The sequence below is a fragment of the Anolis sagrei genome, chromosome 2 (assembly GCF_037176765.1).
Source record: "Anolis sagrei isolate rAnoSag1 chromosome 2, rAnoSag1.mat, whole genome shotgun sequence".
NCBI lineage: Eukaryota > Metazoa > Chordata > Lepidosauria > Squamata > Dactyloidae > Anolis > Anolis sagrei.
The window spans coordinates 61,993,091-62,012,661 of record NC_090022.1 but is presented as its reverse complement, the minus strand read 5'-3'; the positions used below and the strand labels follow the sequence as shown (position 1 = coordinate 62,012,661).

General features: G+C 38.1%; 1 protein-coding gene across 4 annotated transcripts in view; it reads right to left on the bottom strand.

Moving 5' to 3' along the window:
* Window positions 1-849: 849 nt before the first annotated feature.
* FAM120A (family with sequence similarity 120 member A) overlaps window positions 850-19,571 on the bottom strand; it is a 77,824-nt gene continuing 59,102 nt past the window's right edge. For 2 of the 4 annotated variants that reach the window (XM_067463558.1, XM_060766007.2), the window contains 6 exons: window positions 16,795-17,004; window positions 13,031-13,214; window positions 11,374-11,511; window positions 9,413-9,554; window positions 5,750-5,846; window positions 850-2,741 (listed from right to left, as the gene is read on the bottom strand). In XM_067463558.1, the coding sequence (XP_067319659.1) occupies window positions 2,430-2,741; window positions 5,750-5,846; window positions 9,413-9,554; window positions 11,374-11,511; window positions 13,031-13,214; window positions 16,795-17,004 (1,083 nt within the window). In that variant the 3' untranslated portion in view covers window positions 850-2,429. The remainder of the gene's footprint in view (window positions 2,742-5,749; window positions 5,847-9,412; window positions 9,555-11,373; window positions 11,512-13,030; window positions 13,215-16,794; window positions 17,005-19,571) is intronic. The other 2 variants (XM_067463559.1, XM_060766008.2) reach the window with 1 other exon arrangement.

Below are 19,571 nucleotides of genomic sequence, written 5' to 3'. Positions count from 1 at the left end.
CCATAAATACGTTGGAAACTGCTTTGAGGTCCCGTCCGTTCCCCCCCCTCCCCCTGGGGTAAGAAAAGCACTATACAAGTGAAGTAAATAATTAAATAAATTAATTCTGTGAGTCGCTCCGGGACCCCCTGGGGAGATGGTTGTGAGGGACAATTAAAGATTTACTTATTATTTACAGTAGAGTCTCGCTTATCCAACTTTCGCTCATCCAATGTTTTGTATTATCCAACGCAATCAGCCTCCCACCTGGATCCATAGCTGTTTCAATACACTGCAATGTTTTGGTGCTAAATTTGTAAATGCAGTAATTACTACATAACGTTACTGTGTATCGAACTGCTTTTTCTGTCCATGTGTTGGAAAACATGATGTTTTGGTGCTTAATTTGTAAAATCATAAAGTAATTTGACGTTTAATAGGCTTTTCTCTAATCCCACCTTATTATCCAACATTTTAGCTTATCCAATGTTCTGCCAGTCCGTTTATGTTGGAAAAGCGAGACTCTACTGGAATACTTTTGACACCCAATCCTTCAATGCATCAAAAGATTCTCACACAATCTATGAGGTGGGGCAGAATTCTCTTCAACATGAGAAAACACACCTACGTTGCGACCTCAAACATCCAGAGTACCATACTAATCCCAATACCACCATTTTTTCCTCTACAGTTCTTCCCAAAAGGGCAACAAGAGACACATCATTTCCTGCAGAGGAAAACAGGGTTTGATATATGGATGGTTGGCCCATGGGGTGGTCTGCGGAGGAATATTGATCCCATGTGTGAACCCTCACCCTTGTGACAGAGGAATGAAACTACTAAAAATACAAATAAGAGCCCACACAGCAATTTTATACTAAAAGAATAAAGATTTTTATTAAGCATTGTAAGTTGCATTCAATAGCCTTCAAATACACCACACCACAATCCATCTACAACCAATCAAACCCAACAGTAGTTCATTCTTGCACAATCCATGAGTTGGGGCAGAACTCCCTTCAACTTACATTAAGATACCTACTTAGCTCTTGCGGGCAGGGAATGGGGAATTACACCTCATTTCTGATCACTAATGTGTGATGAAGAGCATCAGGAGAATTATATGAAAACGAATATAAAGAAATGATTTTGATTTTGAAGTACATTAAGTTTGGAAACACTAACAAAAACATCAAAATGATACAGGTATATTTGCTTATACTAAATTCTTGATGGGAAAGTTCTCAAGAACAAGCCATTTGTTTCCTGCTACAGAAGGGGGGTATTTCTTGAAGATCAAAGCTTTTTTTCCACAGAATTTCATATTTGCTAATATGAAGGCATAAAACAGCAACAGAGAACAATAATGCATACAGCAATGAGTACACCAGGGTAACGTTGATATTTAAAACGGCTAGATAATTTTTTTTGTTTTAGAATAAATGCAACAGAGGTCAATAATCACAAAATTTTAAGGTTAGAGCAAGATCAGTCAATGACTAAACATAGTTAACATCTTTTATAGGACTATTACTGATTATTAGCTTTTTTTTGTTTTGCAAATGGGCACAGTACTTGTAAGAATGGAAGAAAGAGGACAATAACATGCATAATATTAACTACACACTTTAAAAATTATGAACCATGCAGAAGTTTAGCTCAAATAGTAGTACTAATGGTCTACGTCTGATTCAAAACCACATAGTTCATTGATCACGGATGCATGGTATTAGTCACAAAAAGTATCAGAACACATTGTGTGTATTTTGAAAAGGTCGTTTGCATCTTCTATGATTTTCAAGTTAAATCCATTTTAACTTGCTTGTAAAGCATGTATGATGTATATTTAAAATCAGCAGAACTCCAATATTACTCTATACTTTTTTTATTTTGATAGTTTGCACATTTTAAACATAAAAAGAACCACATCAACAGTGATGAAATTTAAGAAAAAGAAAGAACTGTGGTTGTGCCTTTCCCCCCCATAATCATGAAATCAAAGCCTTAAAGAAAGCTTTGTGACACAGTAATGCAAAATCAAATATAATGGCATACATATGGTGCCAAGTACTAAAAATTATATTTTAAGCTATATATACTGAAAGACTGCCAAAATTTGTTTTTCTTTTAATATATTTCAAGAAACAAAAACTACCAAGCTTTTGTCATAACCAGTTTAAACTTTGTGTATACTTCATTTTAAGTGCGGGAGTCAAATGCTCTTCATTCTCTTTCATTTTTGTGTTGTATTGTAGCATTTTGACTACAACTGGTTAAAACTAAAAATGTGTTCTTTAAATCTCTGACATCCAAGAGGGATCCGAATTTCCAATGTCCTCATTTTTCTCTTACGGAAAGGAAAAAATGTACGTAACTGTAGGCTCTCTTTCTTTCCAGATATTCCTAATCCTGACCCTTCCAACATCCTTCACCCTCTATAAAAAATAAGTTTACTCTTCTTTTTTTAAGACAGTGGCCTCAAGAGCATCATCTTTATGGCAAACACTGTCTGCATTTAGTGCATTTAAGTGAGGATTTGTATTGCACGTTTTAGAGTCATTACTCAAGGCACTTTCAGACTGGTTGGAAGCCCTGTCGTCTGCTGAATTCCCATTCAACTGGGAAGCTGGTTTCTCCTCGTTCACTACACCGTTTTCAGCCAGGGATCCTTCTGAAGACACAATTGAGGATTTTGATTCCTCTGATTTTGACTTAAGTTCTTTGGCCACTTCTTCTGCTGAAGCAGCGTAAGGAGGTTTACCCTATTTAAAAAAAAGAAAGAAAGAAAGAAAAAGGAGGCAGGATATGAGCACAGTTGAATAAATTACTGCTTATACATGGCAATATTTATTTATTTATTAACAATACTTATATTCTGCCCTTCTCATCCTGAAGGGGACTCAGGGCGGATCACAGAACACATATAAGGAAAGGTCCTGCTCTCGGTTCCGCCTTCCTCACGGAAAGGCAGGAATGAGAGAAAGGGCCTTCTCAGTGGTAGCCCCACGGCTGTGGAATGCCTTCCCTGGGGGTATTAGATCGGCCCCCTCCCTCCTAGCATTTCGTAAAAAAGTTAAAACCTGGCTTTTCGAACAAGCATTTGCAAATGCAGTGTAACAGGCAAATCTAGATCGTTGGAATGACTGATTTTAGTAAGGAGATACTGAGGATTTATGTTTGTATTGGTTTTGTATGGTTGTTATATTACATGCTAAATGTTTTAATTGTATTTTATGTTGTTGGGGGCATCAAATTGTGCCTACTGTAAACCGCCTTAAGTTGCCTTTGGGCTGAGAAAGGTGGTATATCAATATGGTAAATAAATAAATAAATACGGCAAACATTCAATGCTGATTATACAATGACAAGACTGACAACAGATAGAGGTATATTTAGACTTTTTCTCATCATTCGGCATCCTTTGGAGGCTGTGCTCGGTTCTGGCCACAGGGGGGTGCTGCCATTCCATCTCCTTGCCAAAGAGCTTTCTTTGAGGAATGGTACCTAGAACTCTACTCAGCATCCCAAATGTTGTCACAAAGGATACTTGTACAAAAGTTGTTTTATTTTTCCAGTATTCAAACACATTCGTAAACTTTCCTTCGAAACACCATGCCTAAAGTACCTTCCTGCTTAATGCGGTTACTATTCATCTACTCACATTGCCTTTTCTAATCCGCTAAGTGGGCGGGGAAGCTGGGCTGAAGGTCAGGAGCTCACCCTGACCTGGCTTCAAATTGTCAGCCTTTCAGTTGGCAAGATTTACTGCAGCTGTTGATTAACCTGCTGTGCTAAAGCCGGCCCTATTTAGCTTCAGAGCATTGTGAAGCATATTTTCCCAAGACTCTTTCCCTTTTTCTTAACCAAGATTCCAATTTCAAGCCAGGACCAGGAAGGAAAACCTCAACTCTCCTAAGCAAAATATGGTGTCCTACTATCACAGATTTGTCCAGTCAGTTGGGGAAGGAAAGTGAAATGATTAAGTGCTCTGACAAGTAGGATTATTTTTAAAACCCCAAGATTATTTAGAATATAAATAGCTTACATGCACATGCCAATTTTTCAATATCAAATGTTGAAAAAAATCTGCCTCCAATTCCCAAGAATTCTGCAATTCTCTCTCTCGAACTCTTATACAAATACACAGACAAAATTTCTTTATGTTGTTCTGTTCATTATTCAGTCCATCTAGTTATCTAACGCACGTGACACCTTTTGTCCTGATACATAATTGTTTTATCATGCGCTCCTGACAACTTCATCTTCTAATGTTGGGAAATTGTATTAACTACTTAATGTAACCTTCAAAACCGCTGACCAAATGGAATCAGAGTGCAACTAAAGCAGTGCAGAAATGATGAAGTAAGTGGACCATATTGGCAGTAAACACTATGATATTTTGGATACTGAACTAAAAAACAAAAAAGGCAAATTGTGGATTACATTCTGCGCTGTTTCTAGTTACTTCTCCATTTCAGAATGTAATTCACATCTTAAAAGTTCAGTATCAAAAGGATTACTGAATGCAGTCCACAAATTATTAAGAAACAAGGAAAAAAGACAGGGAAAGCCAGCAGAACAAAAGCACAAGATACTTTTAGTTCTACAGTTCTTCCTATTTCATCCCTTCTGCTCCCCTGTTGTCATATTAGTACCTCAAGAAATGTCTGTTAAGACTTCCTTTCCCCAAGTATAAACTGATACAAGACCCAATGTTTTTACATACACACACAGAGGCTATTATCCTGGTCTTACTTAACTTTTAGAAATTTCCAAAAGTATCAGAAAGCACATGAGGATCTACTTGACATGGCTTCTCTTACGGACAAATAACAGGCAATGGAAAGAGAGAACAGGAACAAACAGTTCTCAGAATAAAAGCAATGCAAAGGATTTGCACGGGGACATGTTCTTCTTAGTGATTTGGAGTTAATGGTAAGCAGTGGCATGCCCAAATTTGCAGATTTATTTACTAAATTTATATACTGCCTTTCTCACACTGGGGGGGGGGGGGGGGCTCAAGGCGGTTTACAACATACCAGGGCTGTGGCCGGGGTGGTGGGTAAAAGTTCAACCCCGTCTTAAATGTGTCAGAAACCTGGTTTACTCATAAATTGGCTAACCAGTTAAAATTCATGAGTAAACCAGGTTTGGGGGGGGGGGAGTGTTGAACCCTCAATGCCCCCCCCCCCCCCCGAAACACCCCCTCTGGCTACAGCCCTGCAACATACAAATGGCAAAAATTCAATGCCAACATACAGATGATAGCAAATCATTCAGGAATGTGTTTGAATACTGGAAAAATAAAACAACTTTTGTACAAGTATCCTTTGTGACAACATTTGGGATGCTGAGTAGAGTTCTAGGTACCATTCCTCAAAGAGGTGGAAGAGCCAGAAATGTGCAAAAGAGGCACATTTAGAGGTTGGAGCAACTCCAATATAAGGAAAAGTATTGGTACTTGAGGTATTTAACTGAGAAAACGCATACACATAAGCAGGATGTGTCCAAATTATTCAAAGGACATTTAAAATGGGTAATAATAGAACTGAGGTGCACTCACTAAATAGGAAAAATATTCAGGACAGACAAATGAAGTAGTTCCTCACAAGGTGTATGATCGAAACTGCAGTTATGGTTACCAAGTCAGACAGCTTTAAAACACTTAGAAACATTCATGGTGAACAAAGCAACCAACATCTACTAATACTTAAACTCATCTTCAACCATTGCTGAATCTAGGTATTATAGATGAGGCTATTTGTAGTACCTGAATTGTTCCCTGGTTCTTGTAAGCTCTTCCATAGTATCTTCCTCCTCTGCCAAAAGTTCTTATCACTGGAGTGGAAATAACTCCTCTAGGGCGCCTAGATGGAAAAAGATGTGAATTAAACATTTTATTTGTTACAATTATTTCTATCCTACTAGACAGGATATCAAGGTTAATTCAATTCAAAACATATTTAAAATTAAGAGGAACAATTTCAACTGCATAAAATATATTCAACAGTTTAATATTGAACCATTTCCACAGTTTCAGACAAAGTCGTTATATCACACTTACAAATCTAGAAGAAAATACTCAATATGAATATGGGATACTGAATAATCCATTCTGTGTTTCTAACAAAACAAAATCATTTAACATCTGAATCAATAGAAAGTTTTCATAATAAAATCTATTTACACTAACCTTCTTCTTACATGTGTGCCTTCTAGTCAAACACTAACAGTCTCATATACACAGGCTGTAAACTTGTTTTCATAACAGCTGTGAAACTGTCCTCAAAAGCTGTACATTTTCTAAGAATAGAACGAACTGGTTTTCTCCAGAATGGGATTTGACATGATCATTTTTAACAGCGAATTTACTACTTAGCTGTCAACCTTACAAATCTTACTAATTAAACGACTATGATCTAGACTTACAAGTTTCACAGTAATACCACTTCCCTTTACTTTACTAACTCCCTGAATGGAAAAGTCAGGCTTTGACACAGTGCTAAATCTTGGCTTGGCAATAGAGGAGTTGAATTCCAGTAGGCTCTTTCAGCCCTAAAGAATTGTGAAACTTTCACTTCACTTTCAGATTAACTGCAGCTTGCTGTCTTGTCTACATTTGACTGTCAAGAACCACAGACAACTGTGCTGTATGGCAAGCCATGTAAATGCAGCTCCTCAGGGAATTGCCTTCTCCACGGCTCCTTTTGAGACAAGGAGAGTATAAATGTCTTTTTTTCTTCTATTTGATCCTTTCCTTTCAAAGCAACAATGCCTGCTCTAGCATGTCTTCTCAAGCCCAGTCCTGCTTTCTAAGTTTGTACTGAGATCCTAATTGCCCTTGATTTCTCACTCTGTACTCAGCAGATGACTCTATCAGGACCACTGCCCTCAGACCAGCCCTGACAAAATTGTGGTTGATCTTAATTATATTTGGGGCAGCAGGGAAGCTTTCAACTTTCTTATGGCACTATTTTCCATCTGCCACTGTTAAAATTAATAGCAGTTCAGGGTTCAGACTGCAACATAAATTGCAGTAAACCCACAACTTAAAAGCAGAGACTTGTGGCAGCACTTGAGGAGAGTGGAGGCCAAGGCTGATGCTCCGTAACATGCTCCAGACCAGGGCAACATAGCCGTCTTAGCAAAATGAGAGAAAGGCATAACAAAACAAGTTGTCATTTAGAGAACTAGTGATAACTGTTAAGGCTAAATGAATTGTGAAAGTTGACTTTTAACTTTATAATGAGACTTAAAAAATGACTGAGTGAAACTGCATCTATTTTAAGCCAAAAATTCAGAAATGAAACATTGCTAAACATCAATATTTAGGACAGGTTCATTCAAAATAAAATGTGTCCTATTTTATCTAGCACAAGCAATATTGTTGCTGCTGTTGTTTTTTTGTGTCTTAAAGGTATTTCTGACTTATGGCACCCCCAAGAAAAACCTATAACAGGGTTTTCTGGGACCAAGAGAGTATGACTTGCCCAAGGTCAGCCAATGGGTTTCCATGACCATGTGGGGAATCAAACCCTATTTTCCATAGTTATAGTTTAATGCTGAAAATTACTATATAATGCTGCCTCTTCTAAAGTAATTATGTACCCCCCTCCCAAACCCCCCCCCCCAAAACAAACAAAAGACATTCTTGATGATGCAAGCAAGCTGATGGTTTCTCCTGGTAGTAGCCAATTCTTGAAGTAACTTAAGCCTAAGCCAGTAACCCTTAGCACTTTGAATTCAGTCTGTTAATATATTAAAAACCACTAATACTGACACAACAATAAAATTCCATGTGTTAAAGGGAAGGAAGCCTTTGGCTTTGTCAGTGGCTGCACTGTTCTGAACCAAGTTGCAAGCTCCAACTATTATTCAATCCTCATAGATTGCATAGTACTAATCTCATCTAAGGTATAAATGACTGACCCCCGTTACCCTAATTAGCTGCTCTCTAGTTGGAATCTCTTGTAAGTAGCAGTTAGCAAGTTCTTAGTACTTTTTAGGGCAACAATCCCTAACATGAGAAAAAAATTGGCACAGAAATTCTCCATACCTAGCAGTTTCTCCCATAATATTTAAGACTATTATGTCATTGTTATTCTTTCATTTTAGAAATTTGTAGTGCCCCTCCACCTCATAAAATTCAAAATTGTTCCAAGTGGTTGCTCTCTGGGGAAAAATCCTTCTGGAACTGCTTGCCAGAAGAAAGATAATCTGCTAATCTGTCGTTCTTCCCCGGTTGTCATTTTTTAAATTAACAAGGAATCCTGTTTTACCAACTGTAGTTTACAATTGGAGGGTGAACTTACTGGCATTGCTTTTTCTGCATATTCCTCTATCTTCAGTAATAAAGCTTGGTGGAACATATAGGAGACACTCTTTATGGCAGTGCACAAAGAGACTGTACTCTTGGGCTGTGGAAGCTCTTTTTCTGATAGAATTGGTTTCAGCTAGTGTGAGATATGCAGACATCAAACATAACTTGTGTATCTAAATGCTCCATTTTCCAAAGAGAATTCAGCAGAGTAATATGATCTTGATGCTGACCAACAGGGGTGAGAATTTATTACCGGTTACCTTTAAGTGCAGTCATATGTGGCTTGGGGACATCGAGATGGGATTACTGCAGTACCCTCCCCACCACCATTCTTAGGTCCGCTTTCTGTGGTTTCAGTGACCTGCTATAGGATTGGTACTATTTTGATGAATAGGTTTGCATTCTCACACTATTGCTTAGCCTCAACATTTTGTCATTGGAGTACATGTCCCCCCTCCCCCGTGGGAAAGCTTGATTCCACAACCTCCACGATAATGAGCCCTCCTCCGCAAATAATCTGTCTTTTTCTTATCTCGCCTGAGTTTTAATCAGTCTCTCTTTTAACCATTACATGTAGCCCGCCCACTGTCATTGTGCCTATTGTAATTCTATATTGCTATGTTTTCACGTTTTATGTAATTATGTTGTTGTCGTTGTTATTGTTCGCGTTTTCGGTTTTATTTTATTGTAATTTGCTGTTTGGGCTTGGCCTCATGTAAGCCGCTCCAAGTCCCCATCGGAGAGATGGTGGCGCGGTATAAATAAAGATGATGATGATGATTATTATTATTATTATTATTTGTGGTTTCAGGCATCCACAAGGGAACTAGAAATCTATCTCCCATGGATAAGACAGGGTGGGGCTAATGTATTATGCACTCTATTTGTCTGACTTTGAAAAGTAGTTGTAGCCTACAGCTTGGTGCAAAACAGTGCAGCCAGAATCATGACCAAATTCTCCTAGCCCTGGCATATGGACAGGACACCTGAGTCAGCAACATCTAAGTACACCACTGCTGACTGAATGGTGCCCACTGCTTAGGCAACTATTTTGTTGTCATTTGTGCATCCAGAGCAAGCAGAATAATCTTTTCAAGGCTTCTTTCTGCTTACCCTCTCGCTGCTCCTCCAACAGAAACCACCTGCAAAGGGAACGGCCCTCTACCTCCTCGACCACGCCTGCTTCCAGCCCAGTGGCCTACCACAGTGCCAGCTATTTCAAGCTTCCCTCCCTGAGAAGGAATAGGTTGGACACCTAAACAAAGAACAACAACAACAGAAATGATAATTCCAGGAAATTGCACTTTTGAAGAATGGAATAGAGACAGTTCCCCATTTGCTCTACAAAACCTCTCCCCTTCTGAAAACCGATTTCTAAGAATTTGGAAAAGGATTTTCTAAAAAAAAAAAAAAAAAAAAAAATCTATGAAGACTTTGTGTAAATACTCTTTGAGCAAATTAAATAATCAATTAGATGATTTTAAGGTAATTTTACAAGCATTGTATTTTAAAATAATCTTGTTCATAAAATATGTTCTAACCTATACCCCGGTTCAGAATTAAGCCCTGTTGAGATCAGTAGAGAATAGCTAAATGGTTAAAGTTAAGGACTGTAAGATCAAAACTGGATGCTATACTACAATCCAGGTTGAAACAGGAACAGTTTAATAATGCGATGCATTTCTCAAGTAAAGGCAGAATGAGTAGTTCTCAGCTGTAAGGCTTCAATCTAAAGGTGACTCTTCAAGTATGCTTTTGCGCATAGAATGCAGCATGGATGAATTATGGAGTCTCCCATTCTGTTTCAAGTCTTTTTGCCCAGGAGCAACTTGGGCTATGGACATGTATGCAAAGACCCACCTCCTTGCCAGGGAAGTCACAGTGCGATAAGGGTCCCATTCCTGTTCTAGGAAATGTGAGATCCACCATTCACTTACAAATTTGGATGTAACCCAACTATTTTAATTTTTACTGCCACCATTTGAAATGTATAGTAATCTTAAATAAAAATAGTAAAAATGTTCTGACTTGTTTTAAACTGTGCTGCTATAACCCGCAAGTCCACATGCCTGAAGCCACAATGGCCTGGTTAATGTTTGAACACTATTTAAAAATATTTGCTCTTTATTACTTTTGTATTTAAGTGTGCATTTCAACTTAAATTTTAATATTCACATGGATCTATTTGTAATGCTATCCAAGACCACAACAGTCATTTAAGACAAAGAACATTAGCCAGACACGAGCAATTAAGCTAACAGAAGCGAGGGTTAAAAAGAAGTAGAAGCAATGTGGTTACATGTTATGCCAGAATCTCAACACATTAATTCCTACAGTACTAGCAAAGGCAGGGAATTTCATCCTTCTCTATGCTCTACTATCACTACATGAGCAGCTGCTTCATGAGGCTACTGAGATTCAGAAGTGTTGGCTATTAGCCAGAATTTTGATATTAGAATGTGTTGGGAATAAGTAAAGTACAGAGATTTCCTGTTCAATTAAAAAAAAGGGAAGACCTTTGAATAACTTTTCATTCAGGAGTTTTTTTTATAATATGAACTCTTATGAATAATGGTGACATAAAAAACCCCAAAACTATATTGGATATCACTTTATATCCCACTGATATCTACCACTAACCTATTTCCAAATATTTTCAAGTAATAAAACTCCCAGTATTAGGTATACACACACTGCCTTGCTGATACAGAAATACAAAATGGGATTTTAAAGTGGAGGTGAGAACTGTGCAGTCCTCCAGGTTGATTTGGAATGCCAAATGATTGCCGCTCCTACTTCAAACCATTTTTTAAATTATTATTTTTAGGGGCAGTTGTGTGGCAACTATAGTTTGCTGTAGAGATCTTCTAGCCAAGTAATTGCAGTTAGTAAATAAGATGACAGCAGTCTGCGGCGCAAGTTGCAGAGGAGCTGGCAGCTACAGAGAGTTAAAAGGGGGAGAAGAGGCAGAAGGAGAAGAGCAAGGAAGCTAGTCATTGGTGAGAAGCCTCTGACCAGTGAGAAGAAGGAGGCTGTTGCTGGAAGCTCTAAGAAAAGGGGATTGGTATAATTACCGCCCTGAAACTTGCTAGTCCTGTTGCTGTCATTGCCAGAGAAGCCTCCGGAGTGTCCTCCTGCAGCAGCCACCCGGAAGGCCCGATAAGCGCCTGTTGCTACTGTTTCCCCATAAGGGCCTCCAAAGCCATAGACTCCTGTGAGACCCGGGGTAAAAGAGACAGGGGAAAACTGTGAGGGGGAGGGGGACAGAGAGGAATTGCCCCCCAAAACAAGCTGTGGATCTCTTCTTGGAGTGAACACAAGATGCCTCTTTTAAAAAAACAAAACATGATCAAATCTTTTGAGAATATGCTGGCCTCGTAGTCAAGGAGAAAAACATCGAAGACCACCTCCTAGCCAAAAGTGGCCACGGTCATAGGATTTGTGAACAGCTTATGAAACTTACTATTCACTGATAGGTCCAGAAACTCTAGTTTGGCTCCCTCCCCATGTTTTCTCACTACTACAGATATCTTGAGAGCTAAATTCTACCACAACTATGTTGAGACTGATTTTTTTTTTTAAAAAACCTGAAACAGCTTTTGCTGAGTTCTTGTGGTTTTTTTCGGGCTATATGGCCATGTTCTAGAGACATTTCTCCTGACGTTTCGCCTGCATCTATGGCAAGCATCCTCAGATGTGAGGTCTGCTGGAACTGGGAAAATTTGCTGAATTTATATGACGTAACATCAAATACAATACTAACCTCTCACTCTGTTAAATACATGAATCCATGCATTATTTCGTCAGAAATTACTATAGCCTGAACAAAACTTGATAAAAAATAAATACCTGGGGAACACTCAACCCCCTTTTCTTCTAAGAGTAAATATATATTTATATATATAAGGGATAGATCAATCTGTATATTCAAGGCCTGCACAATTAAATGCAGCTAAATGCTTGGTGTAGTTTTCTGTAACCTTTCATTTTAATTTCTTCATACAGTTGTAAACAGTTCACCTGTTTAAAGAACTGAGTTCAAGTGTCATTTTATCAGCTTTATGATTAAGTTTATTTTTTTCTTCCAAAACTCATGGCAGCATTCCCTTTATGAAATTAAATTTACAAATATGGAATTAAATCCACACAGAAACTGCCTTCTGCTCAAGAAATGGATGTTTTAGACTTCACACTACAAGACTAAGCATTAAAAATAGAACAGAATCAAGAGAACTTTTGTGCAACCCTTGGAAATTTAATAAACAAAAAAATGCTACAGTTCATACCAAATAATACATGAAGCCTTATGAATGTGCTTGTGGAGAAATTTCTACCTCCGTTTGTTCATGATTACTTACTTCCAGCCATCTGGAACAGAAGAACGACTTAATATCTCCATTTGCTCTGATTTCATTTTTCACAATCCCCTAAACGTAAGTTTATTTGCTTGTGTCAAATGTGTTGAATTCACACAACACACTACTGCAAATGATGTGGTTATGACAAATGATACACTGGTAGGAATTTGTGTATGAATAATAATAATAATAATAATAATAATAATAATAATAATAATTTTATTTATAGACTGCCCTCTCTCCCGATGGGGATTCAGGGCAGTTCACATAACACAGGGTGAATAAATTTCACATGTATTTGTACATGCACCCAATACTTGTGGGATCTATTCTGAATGAAATGCTACACGTTTCAAAAGAGAGGCACACTTACCAGGAAAGCCCCTGCCCCTGCCCTGAGGTGGTGGGATTGGCCCAAAATGCCGAGGATATACAGATGCTGGATAGAAAGGCATGGCAGGTGGTGGAGGAAAAGGGAGCGGGTGGTTCTGCCTGGAGAAGTGTAAACCTTCAAGGATGCTTTGACGCATCTTTTCAACCTTGGCAGCTTGTTCAGCCTAAAATAATAGTAATTTTTAAAATGGGACACCAATATATTGAGATTGTTAATGCAAAATACTTCCATACCTACCCTGTATCAGTAATAGTAGTACTAGAAGTAGCAGCATACTAAGAGAGCCAGTGTTGATCCAGGTTTGAGGCTGAACCCCATAGGGTTATCTTGGGCAAGTTAAGCTATTTTAGCTTTACAGCAGGGTCTGCACAACCTGCGACACTCCAGGTGTTTGACACTCCAATTCTTATAAACACTAGCCAGCTTGTCCAACTATCAGGAATTCTGGGAGGTGAAGTCCAAAACACCAGGAGGTCTACAGGTTGTGCAGACTTTCTTTAGAGGAAAGCAATGGCAAGTCTCTCCTGAACAAATCTTTCCAATAAAAGCTAAGGAAGAGGGCGTGCACTGGTGGGGTATTTTGGTACTAACTTTGAAATGACAGCACATCTACTGGTAGCTAACCAACCAATTGCAAACTGTTGGTGCAATTCATTGAAAAGCAAACATCACAATATCACAGTCCCTGTTCTAAAATAGGTTATGACTCCGTTTTCAAAAATAAAACTCAAATACCAATAGCAAAAGGCTTTGTCAAAGTCTCCTCATAGAGTCGTGAGCAAACTTAGAAACCATAAAGTGGAGAGGTCCTCTTATGGGTAAAGTCCTTCCCACCACACACTGGGCTGTGTGGTGAGAAAGGATTGAGACAATACAAAAAGCATAAAATAATGACACTGAGCTCCAATAGGCATTTTCCAAACCTAAGGAATGGGCCTCACAAAGGAAAATATGGTTCAATATGAAGTGCAAAATGACACACAACAACTTCTTGTATACATTGGTGAGTAATGAGCTAGCAGTGACTTAGAAAGAGATGTTGGAAATGGTATGGATAACTCAATTAAAATGCTGATCCAGTCTATGCCTGAAGTAAAAGACTGGAGATCGTTAAAAAAACCAAACTACAACTATATTAATGCATTTATAAACATCTCTATTAAGACCTCGCTTGGAATATTGTACAAAGCTCTATTCTGAACTATAAAAAAGAATATTATAGAGCTGGAAAAAAATACAGAAAGGGCCATTCAAATTAACAAGGAAGACCCTTAAAAAGACAAATAGGTGGAGGTGAAAGCACACATATTGTGGAGAGAATGGATAACACAGCCTGACAATTTTTCTTAGTGCATTGGCTTTTTCTTGGGAGTTATTTGGGGCACTGATCCAGAAAGTTTGACTGGCTGCCCTGACACGAGAAATAAATAAATAAAATCCAGAAAGTTGCATTGGATAGACTGCATCAGCTCTAGTTTCTTTGAAATTGTTATAATGGGTTTCTATGGGTGAGTATATGTTCTGTAACTCAAAAATTAGTGCCATTTTTGGAATCAGCAGGTCAAATACACTCAGAGACAGGTCTAACACTTGAGGCATCAAAATGTATTAGTCACTTTAAGCATTATCTTAATAGTGTTCTCAGTGACAGGCTAAATAGTGGGATTTTGAGGGCAAAGACCCTTGGAAGTGGTTCTCAACCATTTCTTCAGCATGGATTCGCTTTTAATTACCTTTTGTGACCATGGACCCCCAAGACTTAACTCAAGATTTAAAGCACTAGATTGCATCAAATTATTATTTCAGTTTTCTCATGAAGGTCCTTCAAATTTAGAGAGAAGAGAACCTAAGTTAATCTGTTAATGCACACACTCTTATTATAATACTAGCAGTCGCCTGCCATGCGTTGCTGTGGCCCAGTCTGTGTATATATGTTTTGTGTGTGTATACATGTGTATATATGTGGTCATGTGCATGCGTTGTAATGTATTTGTTACTTTTTGGCTTTTTAAGTCTCTTCAGCTATGTTTTTCAGTGTCTTTATGAGTGATGGTCACTTGTTGGCCTGATAGGGTTATTGTTTCCAAACTGGTGTCAATTAGCCCAGTGGTTTTTGAGTTATGTTAATCCCACTAACGAAGATTACATTTTTATTTATATATAGATGATATCTTGATAATAGTCATTTCATATAAATTTTAAACAATGTCAACACTAAATAATAATGATAATATAACAACTGACTCGGCCTTCTCTACCTCATGGCCCCTGATTGTCTGCCAATAGCAAGAAATGCTACATGCTTCCACTCCGTCATTTGATGTTATTATTCACTTGCATGTTCTCAGCACATTTCCCACCTAGCTACTCTCATAGCAGATTTCCACCTCTGATTGTTTTTAATGTAGGCAGTAGGTTAATCCTTCATGGACCCCCTGTAATGACAGCGTGCCCCCCCCCCCCCCGGGTCCCCAGCCCTCAGGTTGAGAACCACTGCAATACAGCATTTCTTAACACTGTACATAGCCAAGTATGGACCTGTTACCATGAGACTTAGAATGGCCACTAATCTGTATGGTTTTAACAAAACTCATTAATAGAGGATAGAGCCATCAATGGTTACAAGTAGTTATGGCTGGATAATATTTTTCTATCAGAATGACTCAATATCATTTGTTGGAAAATATGAATGAAAAGGTTTTGCCACATGGATACCCTGCTAAGGACTTCCAGGGGCATTTGGGGAGTTGCTGAAGGAAGGCAACAGGGTACTAGAAATGACTGGTGTCTGATACAGCACGAACCTTCTTCTGTTCAAAAACAAAATTAAATGAGAGAGCCATTGGCTACATACTGAATGAGAGGAATATATAGCTTTTCCTGTACAAGGTAGAATTCAAGTGATTTTAAATCTACTAGAACCCAAAAGTATTGATTTTATTTTGTATATTTTATTAAGGTCAGCTTTGAACTTGCAGGATGTTGGAAGAAAACAACTCATCGCCAAATTTTATTTTAAAAATAATTGCCCCTAGTTGTCGAAGTGAATAACAGCACATGAGACAGGTTTTGATAAATTGACACATTTCATAAATATTACACATGGTCTCTAGAGATTCTGAAGAATTCTAGCTGCCTTGATGAGTATTCACTGTGACTAAGACTAATGGAAGGTCCTGTCCAAATTTCTGATAAGCACCAGGTTGCCTGCCTTTGATCCACATTATGAAAAAGAATGCAGTCACTTCTTTCAAATTCATCTAATACATTGCTGTACAAAATCATTTACTGATTAAAATCAAGCCCTGAATAATGTTGTCAATGAATGAAAACAGCGGAAAACATTTTCTTTCTGCACTTCGAGCTTTAAAAATCTGCACTTTATCAGCATCCAAAACCAGAAGTATTGGGGGTGGGGGGTAGAAATCTACATATTATCATGAGCATCACACTAAATTTAAACCACTATCCTCTTATAATTGGAATACACAAATTATACACACTTCTCAGCATTCATTTGTGCAAGCCTTTAGAACGATTCTCATTCAATAATTGCCATTTGTCATTTATACACACTAATGGATTATCAGATTTCCCTCCACCACCGAAATTGAGCTCCATACAAAGTCAATTTACATATCAATGTCACTGTATTTGCTGCTGAAGATCTGGAGCTAAATAACCGATTTCATTCAGGCCCAATTAACCTCAACCAGCACCACACACATCAGGGAGGAACATACCTGACCATCACAGAGGTCAATGAGGGGAACTTTTTCCCGGGTTGCTTTGATGAGCTTGGTCTGGAACAGCTTCCCATCAAAGTACATCCATGGACAACAATGTTCCCATGGAATTGGCTGCCCGCAAGCATCGTTTGCAAACAATGCCATGTCAACACCACTCATAAACAATGCCGACAGTTGAATTCCTCGAGGATCTAGATTTTCAATCTTTAAGACAGAAATGAAACCTCAGTTGACAAAGTGAACAGATTTGAATTTTTTTATATATGTATATAAACACTACTCAGAATGTATTAGTTGGAAAACTGAATTTTTGAAAAGATGAAGCCATGCAACAGTGGACAACCACCCTGTTGCAGCAGCTCCATTGGCTGCCAGTCTGTTTCCAGGCACAATTCAAAGTGCTGGTTATGACCTCTAAAGCCTTAGATGGTTCGGGTCCAGGCTATCTGGCTGACCACATGTCCTGTATGAACCTGCCTGGGCCCTGAGATCTTCAGGAGAGGCCCTTCTCTCTGTCCCACCTCCATCTCAAGCTCGACTGGTGAGATCGAGAGAGTTGGCCTTCTCGGTGGCTGCCCCTTGACTCTTGAACTCCCTACCCAGGGCAGCCAGAATGGCCCCTCTTTGTTGTCCTTCCAGCGGCAGGCTAAACCCTTTTTATTCAGGAAGGCTTTTACAGAAGAAGGTTTTAAGATCAAGTCCGGGGGTGCTGTGGTTTTTAGCTTTGAATATGGATTTTAACTGTGAATAATTTTACTACCATTAATTCTGCTTTAATGTTTGTATATTCATTGATTTTAAATTATAATGAAATGCTTTTAATGTAAGCCACTTTGAGTCTCCTTGTAGAGAGAAAAAGAGGGGGATAAACAAACATAATAATAATAGTAGTAGTAGTAATGTAACTGTGCAATGACCTAATTTTATTTAAAAGCCCACAGAATGAAAAAGTGAAGTATAGAGTTCAATATATATTTCTTTTTATTAAGACTTATTCTAATAGGCATGCATCAAAATGCCACGGAAATAAAACTATAAATTAAAAGGCCCACTCCAAGAAAGTGGATTTATTTGGATGCCTTTTTCCCTCCCTTTCTCCCTCCAATCTTTCCTTGCAATGAAATCAAGTCTTGTGTGCTCCCACAATTACAACAGAACTGAATAACTGAATCTAGAAATTTCACCATTATCTGAATTCAGAATCTCACTTGGCTTCTTGCAACCACTGACATTTCAGAAATGCTGTAGAAAAAAATGCTTGTTATTCATTTCTCTCTGTGGTGATAGAAGCTGGAGTAGAAGAACTCTCCATAGGGGCAGGAAAAAACAAGTTACAAGTCTGAACCAGTTATTATAAATCTACCCTTTTTAAAAATGAAGATTTGATTAGTAACATGTATGTAAGAAATTAAGATAGGCATAATTATTAGCCTAGTTATGAGAATAGAAAACATTTGCAGCTAAAAAAGACATGTGGCTCTTATCCATATGTTTAGAATATTAGTACTCAGAAACATTTAGAAATTAGTGCATGTCATCATAATGATTCAAGGGTTAGTATTCAAGAACAAAAAACTAGAAAGGTTTTGAGGCATTTGAATGCCCAGAATCCAACAGAATCCAACACATTCTAATACCATTTATATGATCTAAGTTTCATCAACTTTTTTGATGAAAGCAACATTAAAATCTTTAAAAGAAATCAAGTAGCTGCTGATGGTAGCTGACAGTTGACCCAGTTATCTGACTTAACGCTGTGCCTAAGACCTTAATATTTCCTATATTTAAAGAAAATAGCCCAAGACAAGTTTCCTGTTATCTGAAAGAACTTGAATCAGTTACACAGGCTTTGTATCAAAAGTCCCATGGGTATGCTCACTAACAATAAGGAAAGGTTAAAAGGAGATTTCACCTCAACTCCCATTGTTCTGGGCTGAAGGTTGGGAGACCACACAGGAATACAATTAAGCAAAAAGAGTGGACTATGGAGTGAAATCATCATATTCTATAAGCAGGAATCTCTTCCAGATGGAAAGCTTGGCTATGGATAAAAGTAACTCTGGATTCAACTCACACAATTGTACAAAAATCAATTAGCATCAATGTATGCCTTTAAGACAGATGCTAGTTATGCCATACATATCTCAAATTCCCCAAATAGATTGGGTGTGGTTTTAGAGCAGTAGCATTTGAGTCAAATCTCCAGTGTGAATCTGATTTCTCTTATCAGAATTCATAAAACCATGCCAAAAGCAAGCTCACATGTCAGATCTGCAATATTACGGCATAATTATGGCAATACAATGTTATACAATGCTCACAACATGGCAAAACTACGATGAAGCATGCACTACTGTTGATGTAAAATAATATTCTAGTTCCAAGTTTGTCAAATCTAGGTTACTAGAATGATAAACAATTCTGAGGACAGTGCAGAGATTTTATCTAAATGCATGGATTTGAAAACTAAAATAAAAACACGGTGAATTCTGCCCTTTATTCTTGATAAAGTAAGTGATTTAGTGTCATCCAGGTATGTTCTTTTCCAAGTCACTCACCTGTAATGCTAAGCTCATACTGATTTAACTGGGGCAATTTATATTCAGAATACAAATACTGCCTTACTGGGTCTGGCCAATGATCAATTTAGCCCAGCTTCCTGTCTTCAACTCTAGCCTATACCAGACGATAGAGTCATGGTGTGAGGTTGGCCTCCCTAAGGAAGTACAAGTTGTTAGCAGGGAAGCAGTGAGCAGTAGCAGAGAAAAAGA